The 21537-nt window shown below is 57.0% G+C and overlaps 2 protein-coding genes across 2 annotated transcripts in view; both read left to right on the top strand.

Moving 5' to 3' along the window:
• Positions 1 to 20431, top strand: part of HYDIN (HYDIN axonemal central pair apparatus protein) — a 129029-nt gene extending 108598 nt beyond the window's left edge. Inside the window, 30 exon segments of the mRNA XM_083851565.1 lie at positions 182 to 296; positions 791 to 995; positions 1296 to 1531; positions 2102 to 2253; positions 2829 to 3021; positions 3487 to 3568; positions 3571 to 3594; positions 4200 to 4460; positions 4935 to 5077; positions 5329 to 5547; positions 6695 to 6855; positions 7452 to 7564; positions 8252 to 8486; positions 8965 to 9177; positions 9677 to 9815; positions 10160 to 10325; positions 10663 to 10810; positions 11390 to 11597; positions 11766 to 11987; positions 12204 to 12373; positions 13061 to 13259; positions 13425 to 13583; positions 14120 to 14400; positions 14722 to 14941; positions 15398 to 15610; positions 17359 to 17522; positions 17783 to 17933; positions 18340 to 18570; positions 19290 to 19514; positions 19864 to 20431. Coding sequence (XP_083707691.1) covers positions 182 to 296; positions 791 to 995; positions 1296 to 1531; positions 2102 to 2253; positions 2829 to 3021; positions 3487 to 3568; positions 3571 to 3594; positions 4200 to 4460; positions 4935 to 5077; positions 5329 to 5547; positions 6695 to 6855; positions 7452 to 7564; positions 8252 to 8486; positions 8965 to 9177; positions 9677 to 9815; positions 10160 to 10325; positions 10663 to 10810; positions 11390 to 11597; positions 11766 to 11987; positions 12204 to 12373; positions 13061 to 13259; positions 13425 to 13583; positions 14120 to 14400; positions 14722 to 14941; positions 15398 to 15610; positions 17359 to 17522; positions 17783 to 17933; positions 18340 to 18570; positions 19290 to 19514; positions 19864 to 20352 — 5737 coding nt within the window. The 3' untranslated portion in view covers positions 20353 to 20431.
• A 213-nt stretch (positions 20432 to 20644) lies between these two features.
• VAC14 (VAC14 component of PIKFYVE complex) overlaps positions 20645 to 21537 on the top strand; it is a 50266-nt gene continuing 49373 nt past the window's right edge. Inside the window, exon 1 of the mRNA XM_083851835.1 lies at positions 20645 to 20831. Coding sequence (XP_083707961.1) covers positions 20728 to 20831 — 104 coding nt within the window. The 5' untranslated portion in view covers positions 20645 to 20727. The remainder of the gene's footprint in view (positions 20832 to 21537) is intronic.

Raw genomic sequence — 21537 nt, 5'->3', positions numbered from 1 at the left:
CCCCAGGTGTAGGACAAAGCTGGTGGTACAGCTGATCTGTCCCTACCCTGTGGCAGCAGGAGGAGCCATCGGGAACGTGAACCTGGAAGGCTTTCCTCCACGGGGAGGAAGGTCAGCCCTTGGCCTCGGAGGATGGCCAGGGGAGCTCAGCACCATGGGTATTTCTGCTTTCTGCCCCCAGCGCCCATCACAAGAAATCCAACCACTCCCAGGAGAACGAAAACGTAAGCAAGGTGATAACCTCTGCAAAGCAAAGCAAGCAGTCCCTGCAGAAGGAGACGAACCCCTTCATGCAGGTGGGTGGCTCCTGCTCCCCCAACATGTGGCAGGGTCAGGGTGCTTGACTGCACCTGGGACGGGGCTCATGGCTGCGGGATGGGACGTGGTCTGTGTGTGCAGGTGCTTGGATCTCCATCCCCTCCCGGCCACCAGCAGAGACTCAGACCTGGAGCCCTTTGGGGCTCTCCCTTCCCTGCCCTCTCACCAGGCCCCCTCTTTCCCCTCCCATCATTTCTCACGGTTGTTTCTGCTCTCCTGTTTTACCCCTGGAGGCTGAAGGATCCCAGCTACTGCCTCCACCCTTTACACCCAAACTTCCTTCTCGATGTCACTTGGGACAAGCCTGCACAACCTCCTGGCTTGTTCATGTCATCCTGGGGCTGCCTCTGGGCCATGGACAATCCCTTCTTGCCCTTGGCCCATCTGGAGGCCAGGAGGTGGTACAGTCCTTGCTGGGGATGCCCAACGCCAGGCTGCCAGCCCTCAGCCTCTCCCGGGACTCTTTCTGCAGGCTCGCTTCACCCTGGGCATGTTCACGGTGTACCCCGGCTTCGGCTCCATCCATCCCGGGGACAAGCAGACAATCACGGTGGATTGCCATGCAGAGCCGCTGGGGCTGTGTGAGGAGCACCTCTCCATCGATATCAGCGACAGGGACCCCAGGGACAACCCCCTGGGCATCCCCTATACCCTGCTGGCCGAGTCCTGCCTCCCAGGTATGCCCATCCCCAGGTTTCCATGGCCAGACCTGCTGCCGCTGAGCACCCAGACCTCTTGAAAGGGCTGGAAGCCCCGAGGGTTTTCAAGTGCACCAGTGGGAGAGGCTGGAACGGGTACACGGAAGGGCAAAGAGGAAGTAATGCCCTTTAAGACTGAGGGTGCCTGGGCTTCCAGGCAGAGTTTTGCAGTGACCTGGGCAGAAGGGGCTTATCAAGCCTTCTGTGAGGCCAACGAGGTGCAGCTAGCCCCAGCAGCAAGCCTTCTCCATCTCAGCCCTCCCTCTTGTCTTCTTGCAGCGTTTGTGGCTGACGACGTAGGGTCCATCTTTGAGGAGCATCGCATCTGCAGCAACACCAACCTCTGCCAGATCCTGCAGACCGTGCAGGACAGGGGCGTGTTCATCACAGACGAGAACAAGTTCATCTTCACCAACGTCCTGGTTGGGCACCGGGCCACTGCTCGCTTTAAGATCCGCAACGTGGGCAAAGTCCCCTGCAACGTGGTCCTCTCCATCAAACCCATCTCTGGTAAGGTAAGAAATAGAAGTCAAGGTGATTGTTGTTCTTCTAAGGTAGGAGCCTGCCTCATTCTCCAGGTTCATCTCACCCTGTCTAGTCCAGCTCTGTGCAGATGAAGCTATGGGGGAGAGCAGCAGCCCCAGGTGGCAGCTGGTTTGAACTCAGCATGTCTCAAGCAAGGTTTTGGCTCATTCCTCTGGGTTGTGGTGGGAGACCTGAACCCTTCTGGATCTCTCTTGGAAGCACATTGAATGTGTCTGGGCTCAAAGGAGGCCATTTCATCAGGCTCCCTGGTCTTTTCCATCTATTTAAAGGTCAGTTCTAGATTTTTTTGCAGGGTTTCCATGCAGTCACCAACCTCACATGTCAACTGGGGTGGGTGGCTGCTAACATGCCAAGCACTCAGAGCAAGCTTTGGCCCTCCTGGGCTTTATGGCAGCTCCGTCTCCAAGGCCAGCACCACTTTGGAGTCACCCCCCGAGACAGAAGGATCCCATCCTGTCCCCAGCTCCCCACAACGTGCGTCAGACTACATCACACAGAATGGTGTTTCCTCCTAACTCTGCTCCGTGCACTTCCCCCAGCCCAACAGCCGCATCAGCGACGTTTTCGAGGTGGACCCCATCCAGATGTGTGTGCCCAGCCGCTCCCATGCCTTCGCTACCGTGACCTTCATTCCACAAACCATGCAGAGCTACCAGTGCACTTTTGAAGCTTCACTTGATGCCCAGACAAGGTAATGCACCCTGTGAGCTCGTGGGGGGACCTCTCTGATAGCTGCTTCTCCTCTGGCAGGATGCGGACCTGTCATCAGTCCTAGCTCTTGTAGTAGGCCTAGGAAGAAGAGTTAGCATTGGATCATGTAGTAACTACTAGGTAGAGCAGGGCGGAAGAGTAAGAGTCATAGTTTAGTGTGTATTATTGGCTATGAAGTCTGCTCAACGTTAGGTAGCCAACTGGAAGTTATTGAATCAGAAAAACATGGAGGCGCAGCTGCTGAGCTGGGGCTTTCCAAGGCCAAAGGGCTGGATGAAGTGGTTTCTGTGCCAGGAAGCCACCATACGTTATCTCCTCATTTATGTTCCAAGAAGATGACTGTATGTGATTAACCTAGGGTATGTCACGGTATTCCATATTAAAGAACAACTGCAGCCCTTGTAAGAGCGGCTGGTTACTCTGTCCTGGAACCATGTTCAGGACATGGGAGGAGAGGGACAAGGGGGGCTGTGGGTGGCACCCCATTCATTGCCTGGCAAATGAAAAACGGGTTATTGCCAGCCAACAACGATTTCTCCTCTGCCCCTCCTGCAGCCCTGCAGCAATTAAAGCCCAAAGTCTGACGTTTGATATCAGTGGAGAGGGGAATCTGCCTCGGGTCACGGTCCTGCGCCCAGTCCTTCACAGTAAGGCAGGGAACCCTCTGCTCCTCTTCAAGAAGCTGCTGGTGGGTGACTCTGAAAAGCTCCCTCTGGTCCTTCATAACGCCGGCATCATACCTGTCCAGGTAAGGCCCAGCTTGGGGAATGCACCCTCTGCTCTGGGAACAAGCCCTCCTCCCGTGGAGGAGAGGCCCCAGAAAACACGGCTGGGATGTGCTGCTCCCCTGCGTGATCCCTTCCCACCCCTCCCTGCTCGCGTTTTGGTTCTCAGTGGCAATGTGTGGTGTCCTAGTTACATTATATTCTATCTGACCATGTTTTACTACATTTTAATTAAACTCAGTTGTCGTTTAATTCCATTCTGCTCATTACTTTTTAATACTCTGTCCTGTTTACTTATATTTTAACTACATTGCATCACTTCTGACCACTTTTTCTGTCTGATTTTACTTCCACTTCATTCTAAGAGTTGTGTGTGAAGCAGAGCAGCGTGCTGGGTTCCCAGTGGTGGACCAGCAGCAGCTCGGTGGTGGTCCATGGGCAGTCCTGTACCCTCACAGATGTGGTCATGCTGTGTTCCGTTTTCCCAGGTGATGATAGATCTGTTGGATGAAGGGGGAGTTTTCTTCCTGAGAGCCAGGCCAACCACGCAGTGCATCTACCAGGCTGCAGGTATGAAGAGGGCTCTGCTGGAGAAGGTAAATATGTTAACCATGAAGTGTGGTCATCCACACAGGGAAGGGTGAGCCCTGCTTATGGTTTGGCCAAGCAGCAGGTATTAGAGACAGTTTCTTTCCTGGGGCTCTCTCTACCCGTAGCTTTTCACGTGGATTTTGCACCACAGATTGTGCTGCTCCAGAATTTCTTCCTAGCAAGCTGTAGGAAGTTTCTCTGCTTTTCTGGACATTGTGGGTCAAGCTGTGGGAAAGCCCTGGGGAACTATCAGCACTTCAGTGGACCCTCCGAGGTCTTTGCTGCGTGTGGGGAGCTACCAGCCTGAACAAAGGCAGCCCTTGATCCCACAGCCAGCCAACAGAAGCCGAAAACACTACCTGACTGAGCTTAGGTATGGCAGGAGCTGGCTGGAGGCAGTTTGAGAGCCAGGTGTTAACAAGAAGTTAAGACACTTCAGGATATGCATGGTGTCATCATAGTCGTGTGAACGTAGGAATATCTAGAGCCTCAGGGGGGAGAACCTGTGCTTAGAGACAGCTGGGTTGCAGCCACTTATTCCTCTTATACCCTCTGGAGGTGTTTCCTCTGTGCAGCTGTGTCCCTGTCTCTCACTTCCATTGCTCTGCAGGGACAAAACCCCACACCGCTTCCCTGGTCCTGCAACGTGGGGAATTAGCAGAATTCGACGTGCTTTTCAAACCCAGCCTGCCCCAGCGCGTGGAAGGGAAGATCCACCTGTCTGTGGTGGACAACCCCTATGAAGAGACCAACGTTCAGCTGGTGGGTGAAGGCTACGAGGATGACTTCACGATAGACAATATCCATGGACTCGTGGCAGACAGCGCTGAGGAGAGCTCTGAGGGCGATCTGGAGGAGGACACAATTGAAGGTAAGAGAGGAGAGGCTGCCAAGAGGGAATAAAGAGTAGGAAAATACACGTTTCTGTTCACCCTGGGCCAGTGTAGTATGGCATAGCCTTAGTGGACAGATCCCGTTGCCTTCTGTAGCCTGCACAGCAGCCACATGTGGGAACACAAGGGCCACAGGAGGTCTATTGGCCTGTGGTGTCCTGTGGGGATGAAGGCCATGTATGATCCTGTGTCCTCTCCGTAAGCAGCCCTGTGCTGTCACCCACCAGGCCTGGTGGTCTGTGAGCGTGCCTGCCATGGGCATGCTGCAATGCACATCCCTCTGCACCACGTTTAGGGACGTGCCAGGGTGCATCTCTGAAGGACGGGGGTAGAACAGGGAAGTGCATCTCCCAGAGGCAGGAGGGCTTGGAGCTAGGGAAAGAGTCGGACGTGCATGTTCTGGGGGTGGGTGGACCTGGCTGCACACGGACATCCCTTGTGCTTCTTAACAGCTGCCAGAGTGGATCACATCCAGTTTGGGGACTGTCACATTGGGAAGCCCTACCAGGCCACCTTCACGATCACCAACCGCAGCCGGGCGGAGGCAACGCGATTCGAGTGGCCGGCAGGCCCCCCGTTTCACTTCTCCCCCCAGGTGAGCTCGGGCAGTTCTGCCTTTCCCACTACCCAAACACTGCCAGACATCTCCTGGGATCCGCCGGCGACTTTCCACGTACTGGTGCCACGTTTCAGTGACCCCTAGCAGATGCTGACTGCCAGACACGGAGCTTTGTTCGGGCAGGGCTCTCCACCCCACCAAAAAGGCTCCCTGCTATGGGAGGTGGTGTCCTCACTGCCAGCCCTGCCCTCGCCAGTGATTCCAGGTTGGTTGGCTCTCTGCTCTAGGTGGGACACCTCCACGCTGGCTGCGCTAAGGACATCACAGTGACCTTGAAATCAGATGTGGCAGTCACCTTCAGAAGGCAACCTGTGAGGTGTAAGGTGGCCAGGATCGCCTTTCAGCTGCCACCGGAGCAGGTCACTGACTGGGACAGCCGCCTGCGCACCGTCAAGTGGGTGGATGCCACGAGGGGCCAGGCAGCCTCGTGGCCTGTCAAGAAGAAGGTAAGAAACACGACAGCAAAAGCTCACCCAACTTCTGCAAAACTAGGTGCCCACAGCAGTAGGCCAACATCTCTGCTGGCTTAGCGGTTCCTGCTTCCTCCTGAAATGTGAGGAAGCAGGAGCGTGAGTTTTAACCAGTGGAGTGGTTTTGGGGAGAGATGGATTCACTGCGACCTGTTATGCTCACATGAGATGGGGAAGTCTGTTGGTGAGAGGTGTTTTAGTCACTTGCAAATGTTGGTCTCAGAAGTGTTGCAGCCCTTGTTATGTGGAAGGTCACATTTTATTTTTATAACACTTTTTAGGGTGTTAATAACTCTTCATCTGATTCAGTGCCTTTTGTGCCAATGGAGAGTTAACCCCACTGTGCTCTAGCTCTTGTTTTGAAGTGGACAGTGAAACGCTCTCTCTTCTGTGCACACTGGCTAGCCCACTGGCACGTTTTGGGTGAGTTCTGTCTATGCTGCTGAGATTTCTGTTGTGGTCTCTATATCATGTGGGATGTCTCAGAATGGGGCAGCCCCAGCAGCGTGAGGCAGTCATATGGGAGTCCAGAGTATAGTCTCTGGAAGCTCTTGCTTTCCTATAATTAGTGATGAAGCACTCTCGAGTGTCTCTTCTTTGGTTTCTGAGCCATAGTAAGACCACTAAACCAATTTTTTTCCTCCAGCCTTCTACCATCAGTAGCCAGAGATTTCCCTAGTAAATTCATTCCCATCCCAGGATGCCTGGACAGCTGCTGTACCACACGTGACATTTGGAAAGCACTTTCTAGATTTGTTCATTCTTGGGTTTCTCCATCCATGGAGCTCCATCAAGGGAGCTTAATCCCAATTTAGAGACCTGCCAGATTTATAGGGTGCCAGGAAAAAAGTCGCTCTACAGAATTAGAACATGGTGAATGATAGCTGGGTCTTCATCCCCACCGGTGTGCTTACAGTCATGGTGGTGACTGCTTTGGGCAGCATGGAGGAACAAATGCCTTAGTGGTTAGCATCAGGGTCAGATTTTGTCCTCCTTCTAGGGAAATAAATGGGAGCAGTCCTTCCTAACCCCTATACGTGGTTGGTTTTGGAGGCCCAAAGGCTCCGTGCTCAGTCTGGCTTTCTGGGCTCTGCTCAGTGATGCCTCCCTGTTCTCTTTGGAGGTGATCGAAACAGACCCAGAACCAGCTCACAGCCTCCTGGAGAGGAGCAGCCGCGAGGTGGAGCTTTGCCTCAGCGCCGTCGTCGATTACGCCGAGTTCAAGCTGGATACGGATGCGATTCAGTTCAAGGAGACCTTGCTCTTCCAGACGAGGGCATTCACGTGAGTGGTGGAGGTCAAGCAGGGAGCAGCCTTTGCCCAGCGCTGGCACAGCACCACACAGCCAGTGCCTGCTTCCCCAGAGACGTGGTGGGCTCCAGGGGCCTCTGCTTTTCCTCCTACTTGTGATCCCATGCCACCAGCCCCTGACATGCTCATTGCACAGCCATTTCATAAACCTCTTCCAATTTCCATCAGGCTGCTGAGACTCGGAGGGGGATGCTCCTGCCTGCAGTGCCAGGGGAGGTGCAATTCTGCTGGGCTTTTCTGCTGGGAGCAACCATGGTTTTGCTCTCCTTGCATGTTGCGAGTCCTCACCTGCTCAAGGACAAGTTTGCTGTCAAAATGATGCCAACTTGAGATGTGAGGCTGGAATAAACCCCTTGGGTTAAGTCTCCCAGGCACCATGTCTGCACCTTCCTCTAAATTCTAAACTTGCAATTACTTTGTCCCTGACAGCCCAGGACAGCAATGGAGACAAGGCTGGGGAAGAACACACTGCTCAGCACAAAGAAGGGTGCCAGGAGCCCACCTGGCAGTGTTACTTCTCTACTCGCTTTGGATTTATGGGCCTTTTTGTTTCCCTTCTGGCTTTCCAGTTTCCGGCTGTCCAACACAGGGAACGTGGCCCTGGAATACACCTGGATGGAGGACATGGGGGATGAAAGGGCAGCGAGCCGAGCTGGGGAGCTGCTCCTCGCCACCCTGGAAGGTAAGGCACTGGCTCTGCATGGCAGCTGGGGCTGCCCGGTGTGTTTTAGTCACTTGAAGTTGGACTTAATGCTGCCCCTAAGAGATGAGGCTGTCTGACATGAAATAGCACCCAGAAATTTCCCCAGGTGCTGTAGCACACTGATCTCTGGCTAGTTGACACAGGTTTGACCCAGGCCAATTCTCCCAGTAGTTCCTGAAAATGTTTTGGGAGCGAGCACTGGCCAGGAGAAGTCTGCATCTAGCAACTCCATTCTGGAGATGGAGAGAGTTTAACAACATGGAGTGAAACAGCTGGCTTCAGTCCTGGGCTCATTTAATTTGCTAACAGAGGCATAGCCTTCATCTGAGCATCTTCTACGGAGTGATGTTCAGCGGTGTGTTTTGATATAAGCAGTTCTCTGGTTCTGCTGGGCCTTTTCACTGTATTTGCCCTCTCCTACCCCCAAATCTCCCTGCTGTCTGTCCTCACTTTCACACCTATCCCCAGGACTTTCCAGGATTACAACTTAGCCAGCAGTAACACAGAAGCAAGATGACCTTGACCACTCTGTTCCTCAATGCAGAAAGCACGGGCTGAGGGACACGCCAACTGCATCCCAGTTCCCCTCCCATCCACTTGCAGAAGGAGGAACAGCAGATTTCCTTTTTGGAAGAAGATGTCCTGCTAACCTCTTCCTTCCCACAGGGGATTTCCTCTCCTCCGCTTCTGGTGCCTCCGAGAAGCTCCAGCCCAGCCAGCGGGGCCGCTCTCCGGGGCACGACTCACCCTCCCTGAGCTCGCCCCCGAGCACCGTCCGTGCCACCCCGCTCTTCTCTGTCGAGCCCCGCAGCGGCACCATCCCTGCCGGCCAGGAGCAGCTCTTCCAGATGAAGTTCTCCCCGGTGTACGTGGGGGACTTTGAGAGCTGCATGCTCTGCAGGTAGGAAGCGTCCAGGATTGCTAACTTGTTAACTCAGGCTACCCTGAGTCACAGTATTGCCTCTGACCGGGGGGTGGGAATGCAGAGCCTGGGGACAGCAAGCCCCAGAGTCTGCAGAAACAAAGAGCACTCAGGACCAAACAAAGATGACTGCCTGGCCTTGTAAAAGCAGATATGGAGACACTGGGAAATGACATTTCATTTTTAAGCTCCTGGAGGGTTGCAAAATCTGGAATGAGAGATCCAGAAAGGCTGTCTAGGGGCCAGCTAACCCCTAGCTGTGCTTCTTTATCACACAAACATGACCTCCTTCTCCATGCGGAAACTTGTGTGCTGCTCTAGGCACACCTCTGTTTGTGTTTCTGCCATGTCAGCTTTGCAGTTCTGTTTGACTTGCTGGCAGCGCTTGCACTGAGAGAGGATGCAGCACAAGCAGCCAGCTGTATGGAAACAATAATACCAGTCCCTTTCTTCCTAGTATTCCCAACCTGAAGCCGAATCAAAAGGGCCCAGAAGTGGTTGTGAAGGGGAGAAGCCAGATGCCACATTGCCACTTTGAGCTGGAAGACTCCGACTACATCACTGCAAAAAGGCGCAGCCCCGAGCTGCAGGACCCGAAGGGGACAACGCTGGGTCTCAACACGAGGGTGGTCGAGTTTGCAGCGATTGGTGTTCGTAGCAGGAACAGCAGGTAGGTGTGGGCACGGCTTCCCCTGTTGATGGTCTCCTGGTCACCCCCTCAACCAGAGACCTCTCCAGCTCCTCTTCCAAGCCCCATGGCACATCTGTACCACGTCTGTGACCTGCTGACATGTGTCTGGAACAAGCTGGTCAGTGGCCAAGACCAAGTGGCCAATTTTTTGTTCTCTTTGCCCTTTTCTTCAATAAGCACAGCTGGTAGTGTCTCCTCAGTTGGTGTGAGTTACCTCAGTTGGTGTGGTTACCTTTTTAATGTGCAAAAGTTTGGCTATGCCGTTGCTAATTTCTTTCTCAATGCCTGTTGTTATGTCTGCGTGGGAGACGAAAAGGGCTCCTAAAAAGCAGGTGCAACGTTCATGTTGCCAGCGTTGTCCACCTGTACCCAACAACTGGATGTCATCCAGGACTGGCAGTGCCTGACATTTGCTGCAGGATGGAATTATTGACCTCCCAATGCCACCTTCATAGTCTTTTTCACTTTATGTGCCCAGGACCTTCATGGTTATGAACCCAACCAGTTCCGCGTACTCCTTCCAGTGGACTTGCCAAGACCCTGCAGCTCCACCAGGACAGACAGCTTTCTTCTGCCTCACAGAGAGAGGGCAGATCCAGCCGGGGAAAAAAGCAGAGGTGGGTGCAGAAAGAGAAGAAGGTGGGTCTGGCACACACACATGCCAGTTTGGCACCAGCTGTGTCTGCACTCTCGGGATGTCCCACCTCACTGTGAACTTGCTTTAGCCATGACCATGAGGAAACCTTTGCATATAGCACAAATAAGCTGGCAGATGAACCTGTTGTCACGCTGTACCCCACCTGCCATGCCTTTGGGCTGTAAGTGGCACGGTGGCCTCTTTCTGAGTTGGCAGTGCATAAGGTGGAGCTTTCTGGGGTTTCTTTATGGTGCAGCATGCATCCCTCTTCCCTTACCCCTGCCAAGGGCAGCAACTTTCCTTCATTTGTCTCTTTTTCCCCAGATCAAGTTTGAATTCATCCCCTGGCATCTGGACATCACAGAGTCATTCTGGGTCTTTACAATCCCCGAGCAGAGCGTTTCAGTCCCGTTCCTGCTGGTGGGCAACACCACCGATCCGCTGGTGACTCTGGACAGGTCCCACCTGAACTTCCACTTGCTGTTAGTCGGTGAGCACCATGATTGTACCTTATACACTCAGACGTGCTGCTCCAGTCCTCCTGCTCCAGCAAGCTCTGAAAAGGAAGCTGGAAATGGGATCAGGCACTGGTGTGAGCAGATCAGCCAGCTCCTGGACCTGAGTGTATGAGGGAGAGGAAGGGGAAGGGAGGAAGACGTGGGTGTTTGGGTCATAGTGCATGACTGGGGGTTCTAAGAGAGGATTTGGGGGTGATGCTGGGGATCCCAGGGAGTCAGAAGCCCGTGGCCCCCCTGGCCAGGAGCACAGTGTGCAGCAGTGGCCTGGCTGCCAAAGGGTTTGCAAGAGCTGCTCCATCCCTTCCTCAGGGCACAAGGTACACCAGACCATCTATATGATCAACAGCGAGAAGGAAGCCTTCAGCTTTGCCTTCAGAGAAAGCTCTCTCTTCTCAGAGGGATGCAGCACCTCCGTGAAAATAGAGCCCCTGGAAGGCTCCATCGCTCCCCTTTCAAGGTAACGCAGCAGCATCCCCAGCCAGGTTCCCTCTCCCACCTGCCAAACGTTGCATGCTCACATTGCTTTTGAGGCTTTCTCCCCTCTATAGTCACCAGATGACTCGCAGCAATAGCATAAATCCAGCTTGTTTCATTCCTTCCCCTTGGGGACACCGCTGGTCAGCACGTTTCTCTGTCTGGTGGCTGTGTCTGGGTTTCGCTGGGCTTCCAGGCCCCCTTCCTAGAGAAGTGTGAGCTTGGATCTTCTGTTTTTGATGACAAAAGCATGTTCTGGGGCTTCACCCATATGATCCTGAGCCAGGGGCTGTGCAAGCAGTGCCACAGGCCACCAGCACGCCTGCTGACCCACTGAGGATCTCCCTGTGCCCACTCACAGCCTGCCCCAGTGCCTGGAGAGAATGTGAGCTCTGGGTGGCTTTGCTGCGGCTTAAAAGATGCTGAGTTGTGACTTGGCACCGGGTGTGCGATAAGAGAGCACCCTGCATCAGTTGCTGCTCTCTCATGAGCCAGGCAGTACAGGGCCAAAAAAGATGTCAGAGATGGAGAATGGAGCAGAAAAAGGGTCTTCTCTCCCCAGGCTTCCCATTACAGTCGTCTTCACACCAACACTGGAAGGAGAGGTGGTCTTCAACCTCAAGTGCGATGTCAAGAGGAAGACGGAGCCCCTCTGCTTGAATATCAAGGCCAGCGGCTACAGCATGAGCGTCTCCGTCAGGTGTGAGAGTGGCGACGGCCGCGGCACCGAGCTCAGCGCGCAGGAGGTCAACGTCATTGATTTCGAGGAGGTGAGCAGTGCATGGTTATCTTCGTTTAGGTGTATAAGCTGGTCTCGAGAGAGTGAGGCTGAGCCTTGACAGCGGTCTTCAGCCCCAGGAAGGCCCCAGGAGCACATGAGGAAGGAGCACTTGCTGTCAGCTGGTGCTCCACGTGTCCTTGCCCCTGTCTCCCCGCAGGTGCAGCTGAACGAGAGCACCAAGCGCGTCCTCAGCATCTGCAATAACGGAAAATTCGGCTTCAGCTTCTCGTGGGAGCTGAGTGGCCCTGCAGCCCGAGTGCAGCTCCTCACCGTCGCCCCTCAGACAGGCAGCGTGCAGGCTGAGAGCAAAGTGGAGACCCAGCTGGTTTTCCACCCACAGAAAATGTGCTCTTTAAAGGACGTGGAGCTGACGCTGCAGGTGAGGCACCCATGTTTGGTACGGGACCTTCGCCTTCCCCATGCACCAGCAGGAGTCATGACTCCCAAAAACCTTTCCCTCACAGCCCACCTTCTGCTGTCCTTCGGCACCTGGTTTTCCTTATTGTCCCCCCGTGTCCTTCCTCAGCCACCTCCGGTGTTTGTGGTTGCAGTTCCCATCCCTTCAGCTGGGTCACACTGTCTCTCTGCCCCCCAGATCAGCCAGGGTCCCACGTTTACCTGCGTGTTCCTGGCCACTGTGGTAGTACCCGCCATCCACTTCTCTGCCACCAGACTCAACTTTGGAGCCTGCTTTGTCTACCAGGCTGGGATGCCACCTGCCCGGCAGACCCTCGTCATCACGAACAAAGCAGACAAGGATGTCAGGTAGGCCTTCACACGCTCCTTCAGCCCTTGCTTAGCGTGTCCTGGCTCCACGTCCTTGCGGCGAGCAGGGCTGTTGGCCAAACAGGGGTTGGGCTGCATGAGGACACAGGGTCTGGTGTCACAGGCAGGCTGAGCAGGCTGCACCGCTCTGCTGTGAGCTCCTGGGGTCTGACCAAAAGCCTGGCTGAGGTGGCCCAGGGAAGCCACAACAGCAGGGAGCTGGGTGCAACCCGTGGACCCATCCCATCCTGCACGCTGAGCGTGACACCCTGCCCGGCAGCCCGAGCCCCCATCTGTTTGTTGAGCTTTTCAGCTGCTTTACCCCAGAATGTCACCTTATCTTTATGTTCAAACGTGCTCCTCCCTCCTGGTGTGACACAGCAGACTCCTTCGTGCCCAGCTGTGCTGGCTGTGAGGCTTCACTAAGCATTCCCCCAGGATGCCTTTGCCATTATTCACCTCTCCTCGGGGTGCCGGTCACATAAGGGACCAGGTCATCCCATTTCCCACCGCTGAGCACAAGGAGACCTTGTGCCAGGATAACACACCCCGGGAGGGAGCAGCTGGGGCCCTCCTGGCCTGAGGATGCAGTGAGAGGAGACGGGAGAGCCCCGAGCAGCCCCGATGTCTCCTGCGGAGCACACGCAGCCTTGTGACACCTCTGCTTCTCCTCGTGCTTTCCGCCAGCCTGAGCTGCCTGTTCGCCGGCACCGCGCACCTGGAGGTGGGCTGCCCAGCGTGCATCCTTCGCCCAGGAGGGGCCGTGGAAGTGCCTGTCACTTTCTATCCCAGAGAGGTTGCATCTTACCAGGAGCTCATCCCTTTTGAAATCAATGGCCTTTACCACCAGACTGTGGAGGTCCAAGGAAGGGGCACAGAAATGAAGGTAGGATGACATCCAAATCCTAAAACTCGGGTTACAGCTCGCCAGCATGGCTCTCTCACTTCCTCATCCCTCTTCCCTTGCCCTGTTCTGCTTTTCTGCCATGAAGGGGTAGAAAACCTTTCCTCCTCCTTGCCTTTTGCTCCATACTAATTCCTCCTGCCTCAGGTTGATGTTGTGGAACCACAAGGGAAGGTGGTGAAGCTGGGAGCCCTCTCCATCGGACAGACGGTGAAGAAGACTGTCACCATAGCAAACAACAGTCTCGCCCCTCTCACTTTCAAGCTCAGTTTCAAGTCCTCTGTGCCAGAGCTGCAAGAACACGGGGTAAGGCTGCTCCAGGTGGGAGCTAGCATTAATTGCAGTTGTGTGCTGTGTTGGCTGCCTGTGTGCTGTCCTGTCCTGTCCTGCCTCCCGAGGGTGCTCGACCAGTAGATACCTGCGATGTCTCACCTGAGCGAGGTGTCACAGCTCCCCTAGCAGCCAGCAGTGAGAAGCAGGCACAATTCCTCTAACTTGGTTCAAACACCTGTGTCTGGATGTGGCCACGTAGTTCAGATATGGGAAGGTAAGGGAGGCAAACCAGTCTCTGATGACCGAGAATTACAGCTCTCTTGAGGTTTGCACAGAATGACTCTGGAAGGTGCAGTCCCGCTTGCTATGGCCAGATGGATGTGTCACAGGAAAACACCTTTGGTGCCCAGGGATGCGTACCGGGGAAGGACTGAGGTTGGGGCAGTGGTGCTGGGGACAGAAGAGGAATGTATGTAAGCAGGACTGGAGGACTCTGCTCTGCCTCTCGTGATAAAGGACTCGCAGCTCGGTTGCCAGATGAAGCAGTTTCCACCCGTTTCTTTGCGCAGGTTCTCTGCGTGCACCCCACCGGCGAACTGAATCTGAAGCCCAAAGGAGACACCTGCAAAGTGGAGGTGGTCTTCTCCCCAAAGCGCCGCATCCAGCCGTTCGCTGGGGAAGTGATGCTGGAGAGCAAGGGCCTGGCGCGCTCCCTCTTCATGGTGCGGGGCTCCTGCCAGGGCATCCACGTCAGCCTGGACCAGGAACACCTCAACTTCGGAGCGGTGCTGCAGCAGAGCCACGCGTCGCAGCGCATCACCATGCAGAACATGGGCGACATAGGAGTCAAGTAATGCAACCCCCTGCTCCATCTGAGTGCTGGGAGCTTGGGCGAGGGTTGGGTGGTGCTGTAGCTTGCCCAGACAGTTCTCTGCTTTTTTCGTCCCACTGGAGAGCCATGCAGCCAAGATTGTGCAGCCAGGCCCTGGCAGTTAGCAGGGATACACCCAAATCTTTTATAGACGGGTGCAAGCTGAGTCCTGCTCAGCTTGAAACCTTGCCATGCCTGAGATCCTGTGGAGAAGCCCGCAGGAGGTTTAGAGCAGCACATTGCATCCACAGCCTCCCCATTGCTAATCCTTCCTTCTGTCTTTGTGCTTTCCTTGGCAAGGTTTAAGTGGGACGTCAAGAGCTTCAAGCCTGATTTCTCCATCAGCCCCACGAAGGGGTACATCTCCCCAGGAATGGATGTCCCCTTCGTTGTCAGTTTCCACCCCTCGAAGCCGAGCCTCTCTATCCAGTACGAGGGACTGCAGTGCTCCATCCAGGGCAGCGAGCCGCTCCAGCTTACGCTGGCAGGGTGCTGTGTGGAGGCCCCTGTGAGCAAAGAGGTAACCGCAGCGGAGCCAGGACGGGGACTGGAGGCCCCTCACCTGCTCCCCGTTTCTTTCTCCCCTCCTTGGGAAGCCGCAGCCCCATCACCCAGCATGCAAAGGACTTGTTCCTCTCCCTTCTTCTGAGAGCAAGCAGCTTGATTGACCCCAAAGCCTATGGTCTGAATGGGCATTTTGCATATAACTTTTCCTAAAATGCTTCTTGCTGTGCTCCAGAGCCTGGTATAGAGCCGGTCTGAGTCCTTTACAGCTCTCCCACCCCCCTGGGCAGCACAGGACCCTCTTCCAGCTGGGGCTGATAGCCCAGACTGCCTGCCCCACAGCTCCCACCCCAACTCCAGGCTTCCGCCTCTTCCTCTGACCCCTCTGCCAGCTGGTGAGCAGGTGCCAGTCCCGTGGCAGTGAAAGGATCCCACTGTACAGCCAGGCCCCCTCTGTGCTCCTCCATTGCAGACGCTGACGTTTGCATGTGACGTGCGCGAGACACACAGCCAGACCGTCCTCCTGTCCAACCCGAGCAACGAGGCCTGCACCGTGAAGCCCGTCATTGAGGGCGAACACTGGAAAGGGCCTGAATTTTTCCACCTAGAGGCCAACGAACAAAACAAGCCCTACAAGATCACCTACAGTCCCCTAACCATGAGCTCCGACAAAAAGAAGCACCAGGTATGTGACGGGCCAGCATGCTGACCCTTGTAGCATGACCCCCAGAGCTCACCCTGCTTTGGGCAGGAGGTTGGACAAGATGTTCTCCTCCAAACTTGGGTTATGATCAATTCATCCTATGGTCCTGTTGTGGTTTAACCCGGCCGGCAGCTAAGCACCACACAGCCGTTCGCTCACCCTCCCCCTTCCCTCTCCGGGATGGGGGAGAGAAACGGGAAAGTGAAGCCTATGGGTTGAGATAAAGACAGTTTATTAAGACAGGAAAATAATAATAATAATAGTACTACTAATAATAATGTGTACGAAACAAATGATGCACAATGCAATTGCTCACCACCCGCTGACCAATGCTCAGCCTATCCCTGAGCAGCCGGCCCCCCACCCCGGCTAGCCACCCCTATATGTTGTTCAGCATGGTGCCATATGGTGTGGAATACCCCTTTGGCCAGTTTGGGTCAGCTGTCCTGGGTTTGTCCCCTCCCAGCTCCTGCTGCACCCCCAGCCTGCTCGCTGGCAGGACAGAGCGAGAAGCCGAAAAGTCCTTGGCCTGGTGTAAACACTGCTCTGCAACAATTAAAACAGCAGCATGTTATCAGTGCTCTTCTCATCCTAATCCAAAACACAGCACCCTACCAGCTACTAGGAGGAAAATTACCCTAACTGAAACCAGGACAGATCCTATGTTGGAAGCTGGGTTTCTGGGTGGTTAAAGGCCAGGCATAGAAGAGCTGATCTGAAAAGTCAGGTTGTCTGAAGGCTCAGGAAATGAGATTTGTTCTGTATAGCTCCTGGTCCCTGCCCGTGCAGCCCAGGGGGGCTCAGAGCCCTTCATTCTCAGCCCTGTGGGCTGCACAAGCTCCCCAAGCCCTGGACAGCACTGTGCTGCTGACCCTGCCGTGGCTCGGGGTCTTTTTGCAACAAGGGGGGCAAAGCTGTGCTGCTGGTCTGAGAGCAGTCTGTCGGGTGGGATCCTGCCCAGGGCATCTCTTGACATCATCTTCAGTGATGTGGGAGCTTCGGAAAGAGCCTTTCCTAAGGGTCCCAGGCTGAACAGAGAGGGGTGATTTTTCCCTCCATTTCCATGGGCACTGTTTCTGAGACAAGCCCTTAGATCAAGGGGCTCAGCTGAGAATGGCTCTGGGGAGCTGGAGGTGCCTGTCAGCCCCCTGCCCCGTTCCAGCTGACCTTACAGCAAGGCAGAATTTGAGCCAGAGCACGAACGGAGGCCAGAGATCTCCGGGTTCAGTCTCCAGGGCACCAAGCGGATCTGTGCCCTGTAGGGTTACACGTGCTCAGTATCTCTTTAATGGTTGATATTCACATTTAAAGCCCTGCTGTGGGGGTCCTGCAGATTTCGGCTGCCCTGGGGGCAGAGGAGATGCCCCAGAGGGCATGTGGTGGTGACCTGGTGGCACCCGAGAGGAGTGCTGTGTGTGAGCCCACTCTAGCTGGTGGGACCCTGCCGTGCTAGCGCATGGGCTCTTGGCAATAATTTTGGGGCTAATCCCAACATTGTCAGCGGGGTAGTCAAGCTTAGCAATGCCCTGTGCTTGTGCCAGCCTGAGTGGGGACAGTGACACCACCTCCAACTGCAGTGGCCACTGGGCTGTGGTCACAGCCCCACTGCCTGCATCACTCAGTGCTACTTGAGTCACAGGGACCTGCAACGGTCTGGGGGTGCTTGAGAGCCAGTAGCTGTTCTGGCCAGAAAACAGGAGAGCTCACCCCATCCCATTCCTTATTTCTAGGGCTCCATCTTCTTCCCCTTGCCAGACGGGACAGGTTTGCACTACCTCCTGCAGGGGACTGCTGAGGGCCCGAAGTGTTCGGGGACCATTGTTCGGGAGGTACCGTGCAGGACCTCCTACACCGAGCTCATCCCCGTCTCCAACTGGCTGAGCAGACCACAGAGGTGAGTCGTGCCCCGAAGCCTCCTCCCAACAGCAGTCCCTGCAGCGCCTGGGAGCTCCTTCCAGCAAGCTTCTCCTTGGCCACTTGTGGCCATGGGTGCCTGGGGTCACAGTGCCCGTGTTCAGGCCCATCCTGGGGGGCTCTTCTGGGGTGCTGGCTCCCTCTGCTTGGTGCAGGGAGGAGGAGAGGGGCTGTGGCATTCCCCCCATATCCTACGGAAGTCCTTCCTGCTGACCTTCCTCGCCTCCTCCTCACCCCCAGGTTCCTCGTGGTGATGGACATACTCAAACCAGAGAACCTGGAGAGCGGTTCCGTGCTGCGTGGGCTGGAGTACATTGACGTGCCTGGCTCCGACAAGAAGAACTACAAGCTCACCTTCCTCTCCTACAAGGAGGGCGTCTTTAACACAATGGTAAACGCGGACACCAGGCTGCAGAGTCCTTCGAGGGGCTCCTTGGGGTCTTTCAAGGGGCTCTTTGCTCCCTGAGAAGCCCCGTGCCTGTTTTCACACCTCCAAGTGCCAAACGTGGGGCTGTAGGTCCTGGGTGGCCACCGAACAGCAGGCACCTCCACCTTGCACTGTCGCTCTCAGTGCGGGTCCCCTTGAGGGCTGCGTAGCACTGGTGGGTCAGGGCATTGGTGAGGGGGAAGCAGTTGGAGAACACAAAGTGGAAATGCCTTGCGCTCCTCCTAGGTGGCTGCTGTGGCTGTTGTGGAGGCAGGGTGCTGAGCTGCAGGGCTCTGCAGGCCAGACTAGCACAGCTGGGGGGGGGTTATCTGCAAAACAACCGGCACTTCCCTTTTTTTCTCCAATCCAGGTGACCTTCCTCAACGAGGCGACCGAGGAGTACTTGTTTTACATGATCACTTTCAAGGCCACGGCACCAGGACCCGTCGGCACCGTTGAAGTGAGCGCCGCTGTGCGGCAGAGCGTGTCTTCTGCCGTCAGGGTGGACAACCCGCTGGCCGTCCCAGTGGTGTTCGACGTCGACTGCAAAGTGCCCGACGTCAGCGTCCCCCCGCACTTCACTGTGCCTGCCCAGGCAGAGGTTGGTGCCCAGCCCACCCAGCTGCTCCCCGCGGCCCTTCTGGGAGAGAAACAGGGGGCTGCTCTCCGAGGGTGGCAGCTCCCGCCACTAATATGAAGGGACAGAAGCATGTGAGAGTGTCTCTGGTGGGAATTGCCCTGCACTGATGCTCTTTGCACCCCTCGTGATGTGCAAAACCAGGAGTCGGTGTCCCTCAGGCCATCCTTTGAGCGTGACTGCCCTGTGCCCCCCCTGATCGCTCTGCTTGGGGCCAGGCCCCATGCAGGGCCACTGGGGTCTCCTGTGTCCTCACAAGCACTGTGCTCGATGGATGGGCTGGGTCAGGCCACCCAGCTGTCCTGAGAACTGCTGGAAACACTGAAAAAGACAAAAATACTGCTGTAATAGCACTGAAACACGAGTGTGGATGTATGGAGGTGGGGGTTTCGGGCTGGTTTCCCAAGAAAGCTGCTGGGGCAGCCCTGCAGGTCGCTGTGCATGCCAGCCTGTCCTCCCTAACTCGAATTTGGCAGTGTGCTGCAATGGGGACGTGGTGTGTGAGCACAGCAGGGACATGGCTGCTAGAGCCTGCTAAAGCAGGAGCCACAGTGAGGGGCCGGCTGTTAGTTGTGCCCCTTGGGAGCCGCCTGCACTGCCTCCCAGCACGGCCTGAGCACACCCAGGGCTGCTTTCCCCCGTCCTCTGCCTGAGCCCGTGGCTTTTCCCTTCGTCCCTCCCAGGCTGATCTTGTCTTCGAGTACCGGCCCCTGAAGGTGGGCGAGAGCACCGGGCGCCTGATGCTCCACAGCAGTGACTTGGGCTCGTGCCACTACGAGCTGAGCCTGAAAGCCACCCCCAGCAAGCCGGAGAAGCCACTCTACTTCTGCACCACGCTGGGCTCTAACCAGACCCTCACCGCCAAAGTCATGAACTACAGCCGCCAGAAGACAGACTACGTCCTCCAGGTGAGCCCAGCACGCTCTGGCTGGAGGGAGGGAGCCCGGCTGGTCTCCTTGCAGACCTCCCCTGCTGCCCTTTAGGGTCCCACAGTGCCTGGACTCCCACTTCGCTGCTGGAGCCAGGGATTTTGGTCCCCCAGGGCTTGGCTGTAGGGTTGTCCCTTTGGGGCACGTTTGGGCAGACCCTATGGGTGGTCAGCAGGGACACGGTGAGGGAACTGGGAAGTCAGGGGCAGGAAAGGGAAAGCGTGATGCAGTCGGGAACCTTGATTTGTTTGTTCCCTGCTCTTTATATTCTCATCCCCCAAGCTCTGCTTTTGTGACCCCCTCCCCGTCTCTTCTGCCCCCCGCACAGACCGACTGCCCCGACTTCCAGACGGAGAAAACCATCAGCATGCCCCCAGCCTGCGCGGGGGGCTCGGAGGTGTGCGTGGAGGTGACCTACGAGCCCTGCCAGCTGGGCGAGTCCCGGGCCACCCTGCAGCTCTCGGGCCCCCCGGGGGGCGAGTACAGCATCCCGCTCTTCGGCCTGGCCCTGCCGCCCAAGCCGCAGGGCCCCTTCCCCATCAAGGCCGGCAGCAGCACCTCCATCCCCTTCAAGAACGTCTTCCTCCAGCCCACGGCCTTCACCTACAGCGTGGAGAACCCGGCCTTCGCCGTCCGGGCCACCGGGACCTTGCGCCCCAAGAAGACCATCTTCATGGCCGTCTCCTTCGAGGGCAGCCCGGGCGGCGGCAGGACCCCCGTCACCAGCCGCCTGGTGGTCTCCTGCCCCCGGGCGGCCGGCGTGGGGCCGGGGGTCTCCTGGGTGTACTACCTGCGGGGCCTCCCCACGGACAAGTGACCGGGGGCCTCCATGGGGTCCTCCATGGGGATGGAGCTGATTGTGGGCGGCACCACAGCTAACGGGGGGTCACGGCAAACTGGAGGGGGCTTTGGGGGGCTTGTGGGGGGGTGATGGGGGTGTTCTCTGTAATGGTTTGGAATAAAGAGGGCGAGGCATGGAGCGAGGATGGAGATGGAGGCCGGGGGATGGTGGAGGCTGGGTGGAGGCTGGGGGGGGGTTGGTCCTCCGGCCGCCAGGGGGGGGTCCTGAGGAGGGATGGGGGCCACGTGAGGGGTGCTGAGGGTCACGTGAGGGTTGGTGGGGGTCACGTGAGGGGGTGCGGAGGGTTGGGGGGGGGGAGGGCGGGGGGAGGCCGCCGGTGGTGCCGGTGCCATGAACGCGGAGCGGGACCTGGCGCCGCTGGCGCCCAGCGTGGTGCGGGCGCTGAACGACAAGCTGTACGAGAAGAGGAAGGTGGCGGCGCTGGAGATCGAGAAGTGAGCGGCGGGGGGGGGGGACGGGACGGGGGGAGGCACCGGGACCCCCCCCCGGGGACACGGGGACCCCCCCCCGGACCCCTCCGGGCGCGGCGGGTCCCGGCTGCCCCGCGCTGTCCCCGGGGGCTGGGGTCCCGGGGCTGGGCCCGGGGGGATTTGGGGTGGGAGGTGGGTTTGTGCGGGGCGGACCCGGCCCCTTTCTCTGCTCCTCGTCCTCTGCCTCCCCCGGGGGTCGTGTCCCAGCGGGGGTCGTGGCGGACACGCAGGTCGGCCCCCCTCGGCCGGGAGGGGCAGCTCTGCCCCCGCTCGTCCTGCCCCGGGGCCGCGGTTTCCCGATTGCTTTGTGCCACCCCAGATCCGACTGGGGACCTGCTGATGGGGCTGAGCGCCCAACGAGGGAAGGGTGCCAGGGGGAGGAAGCCAAGGGGCAGCCCCTTGTGGGGGTGCCTGAGTTTAGGTGAGCCCAGACCTGCGGTGGAGCGGCACCGTGCAAGGATGGACTCAGCACACTGGTCGGGCGCCTCCCAGCCCCGTGCCCCATAAAGTGGGAGTAGCTCCTGCTCCCTGGCCCTGTGCATCGCCCGTTGGGTGCCTCCCGCAGCCCCGAGCCCGTTAAACCCCGAGGGGCATAAAGCTGGCGCTCCCTAAACAAGAACCCCGCCGCGCTCCCTGAATCCCGGCGGTAAGGGGCTGCCTCCGTGCTGCT

This window comes from Anser anser (assembly GCF_964211835.1).
Source record: "Anser anser genome assembly, chromosome: 11".
NCBI lineage: Eukaryota > Metazoa > Chordata > Aves > Anseriformes > Anatidae > Anser > Anser anser.
Note: the sequence above shows the minus strand (reverse complement) of the source record. Positions and strands in the feature narration are given on the sequence as shown.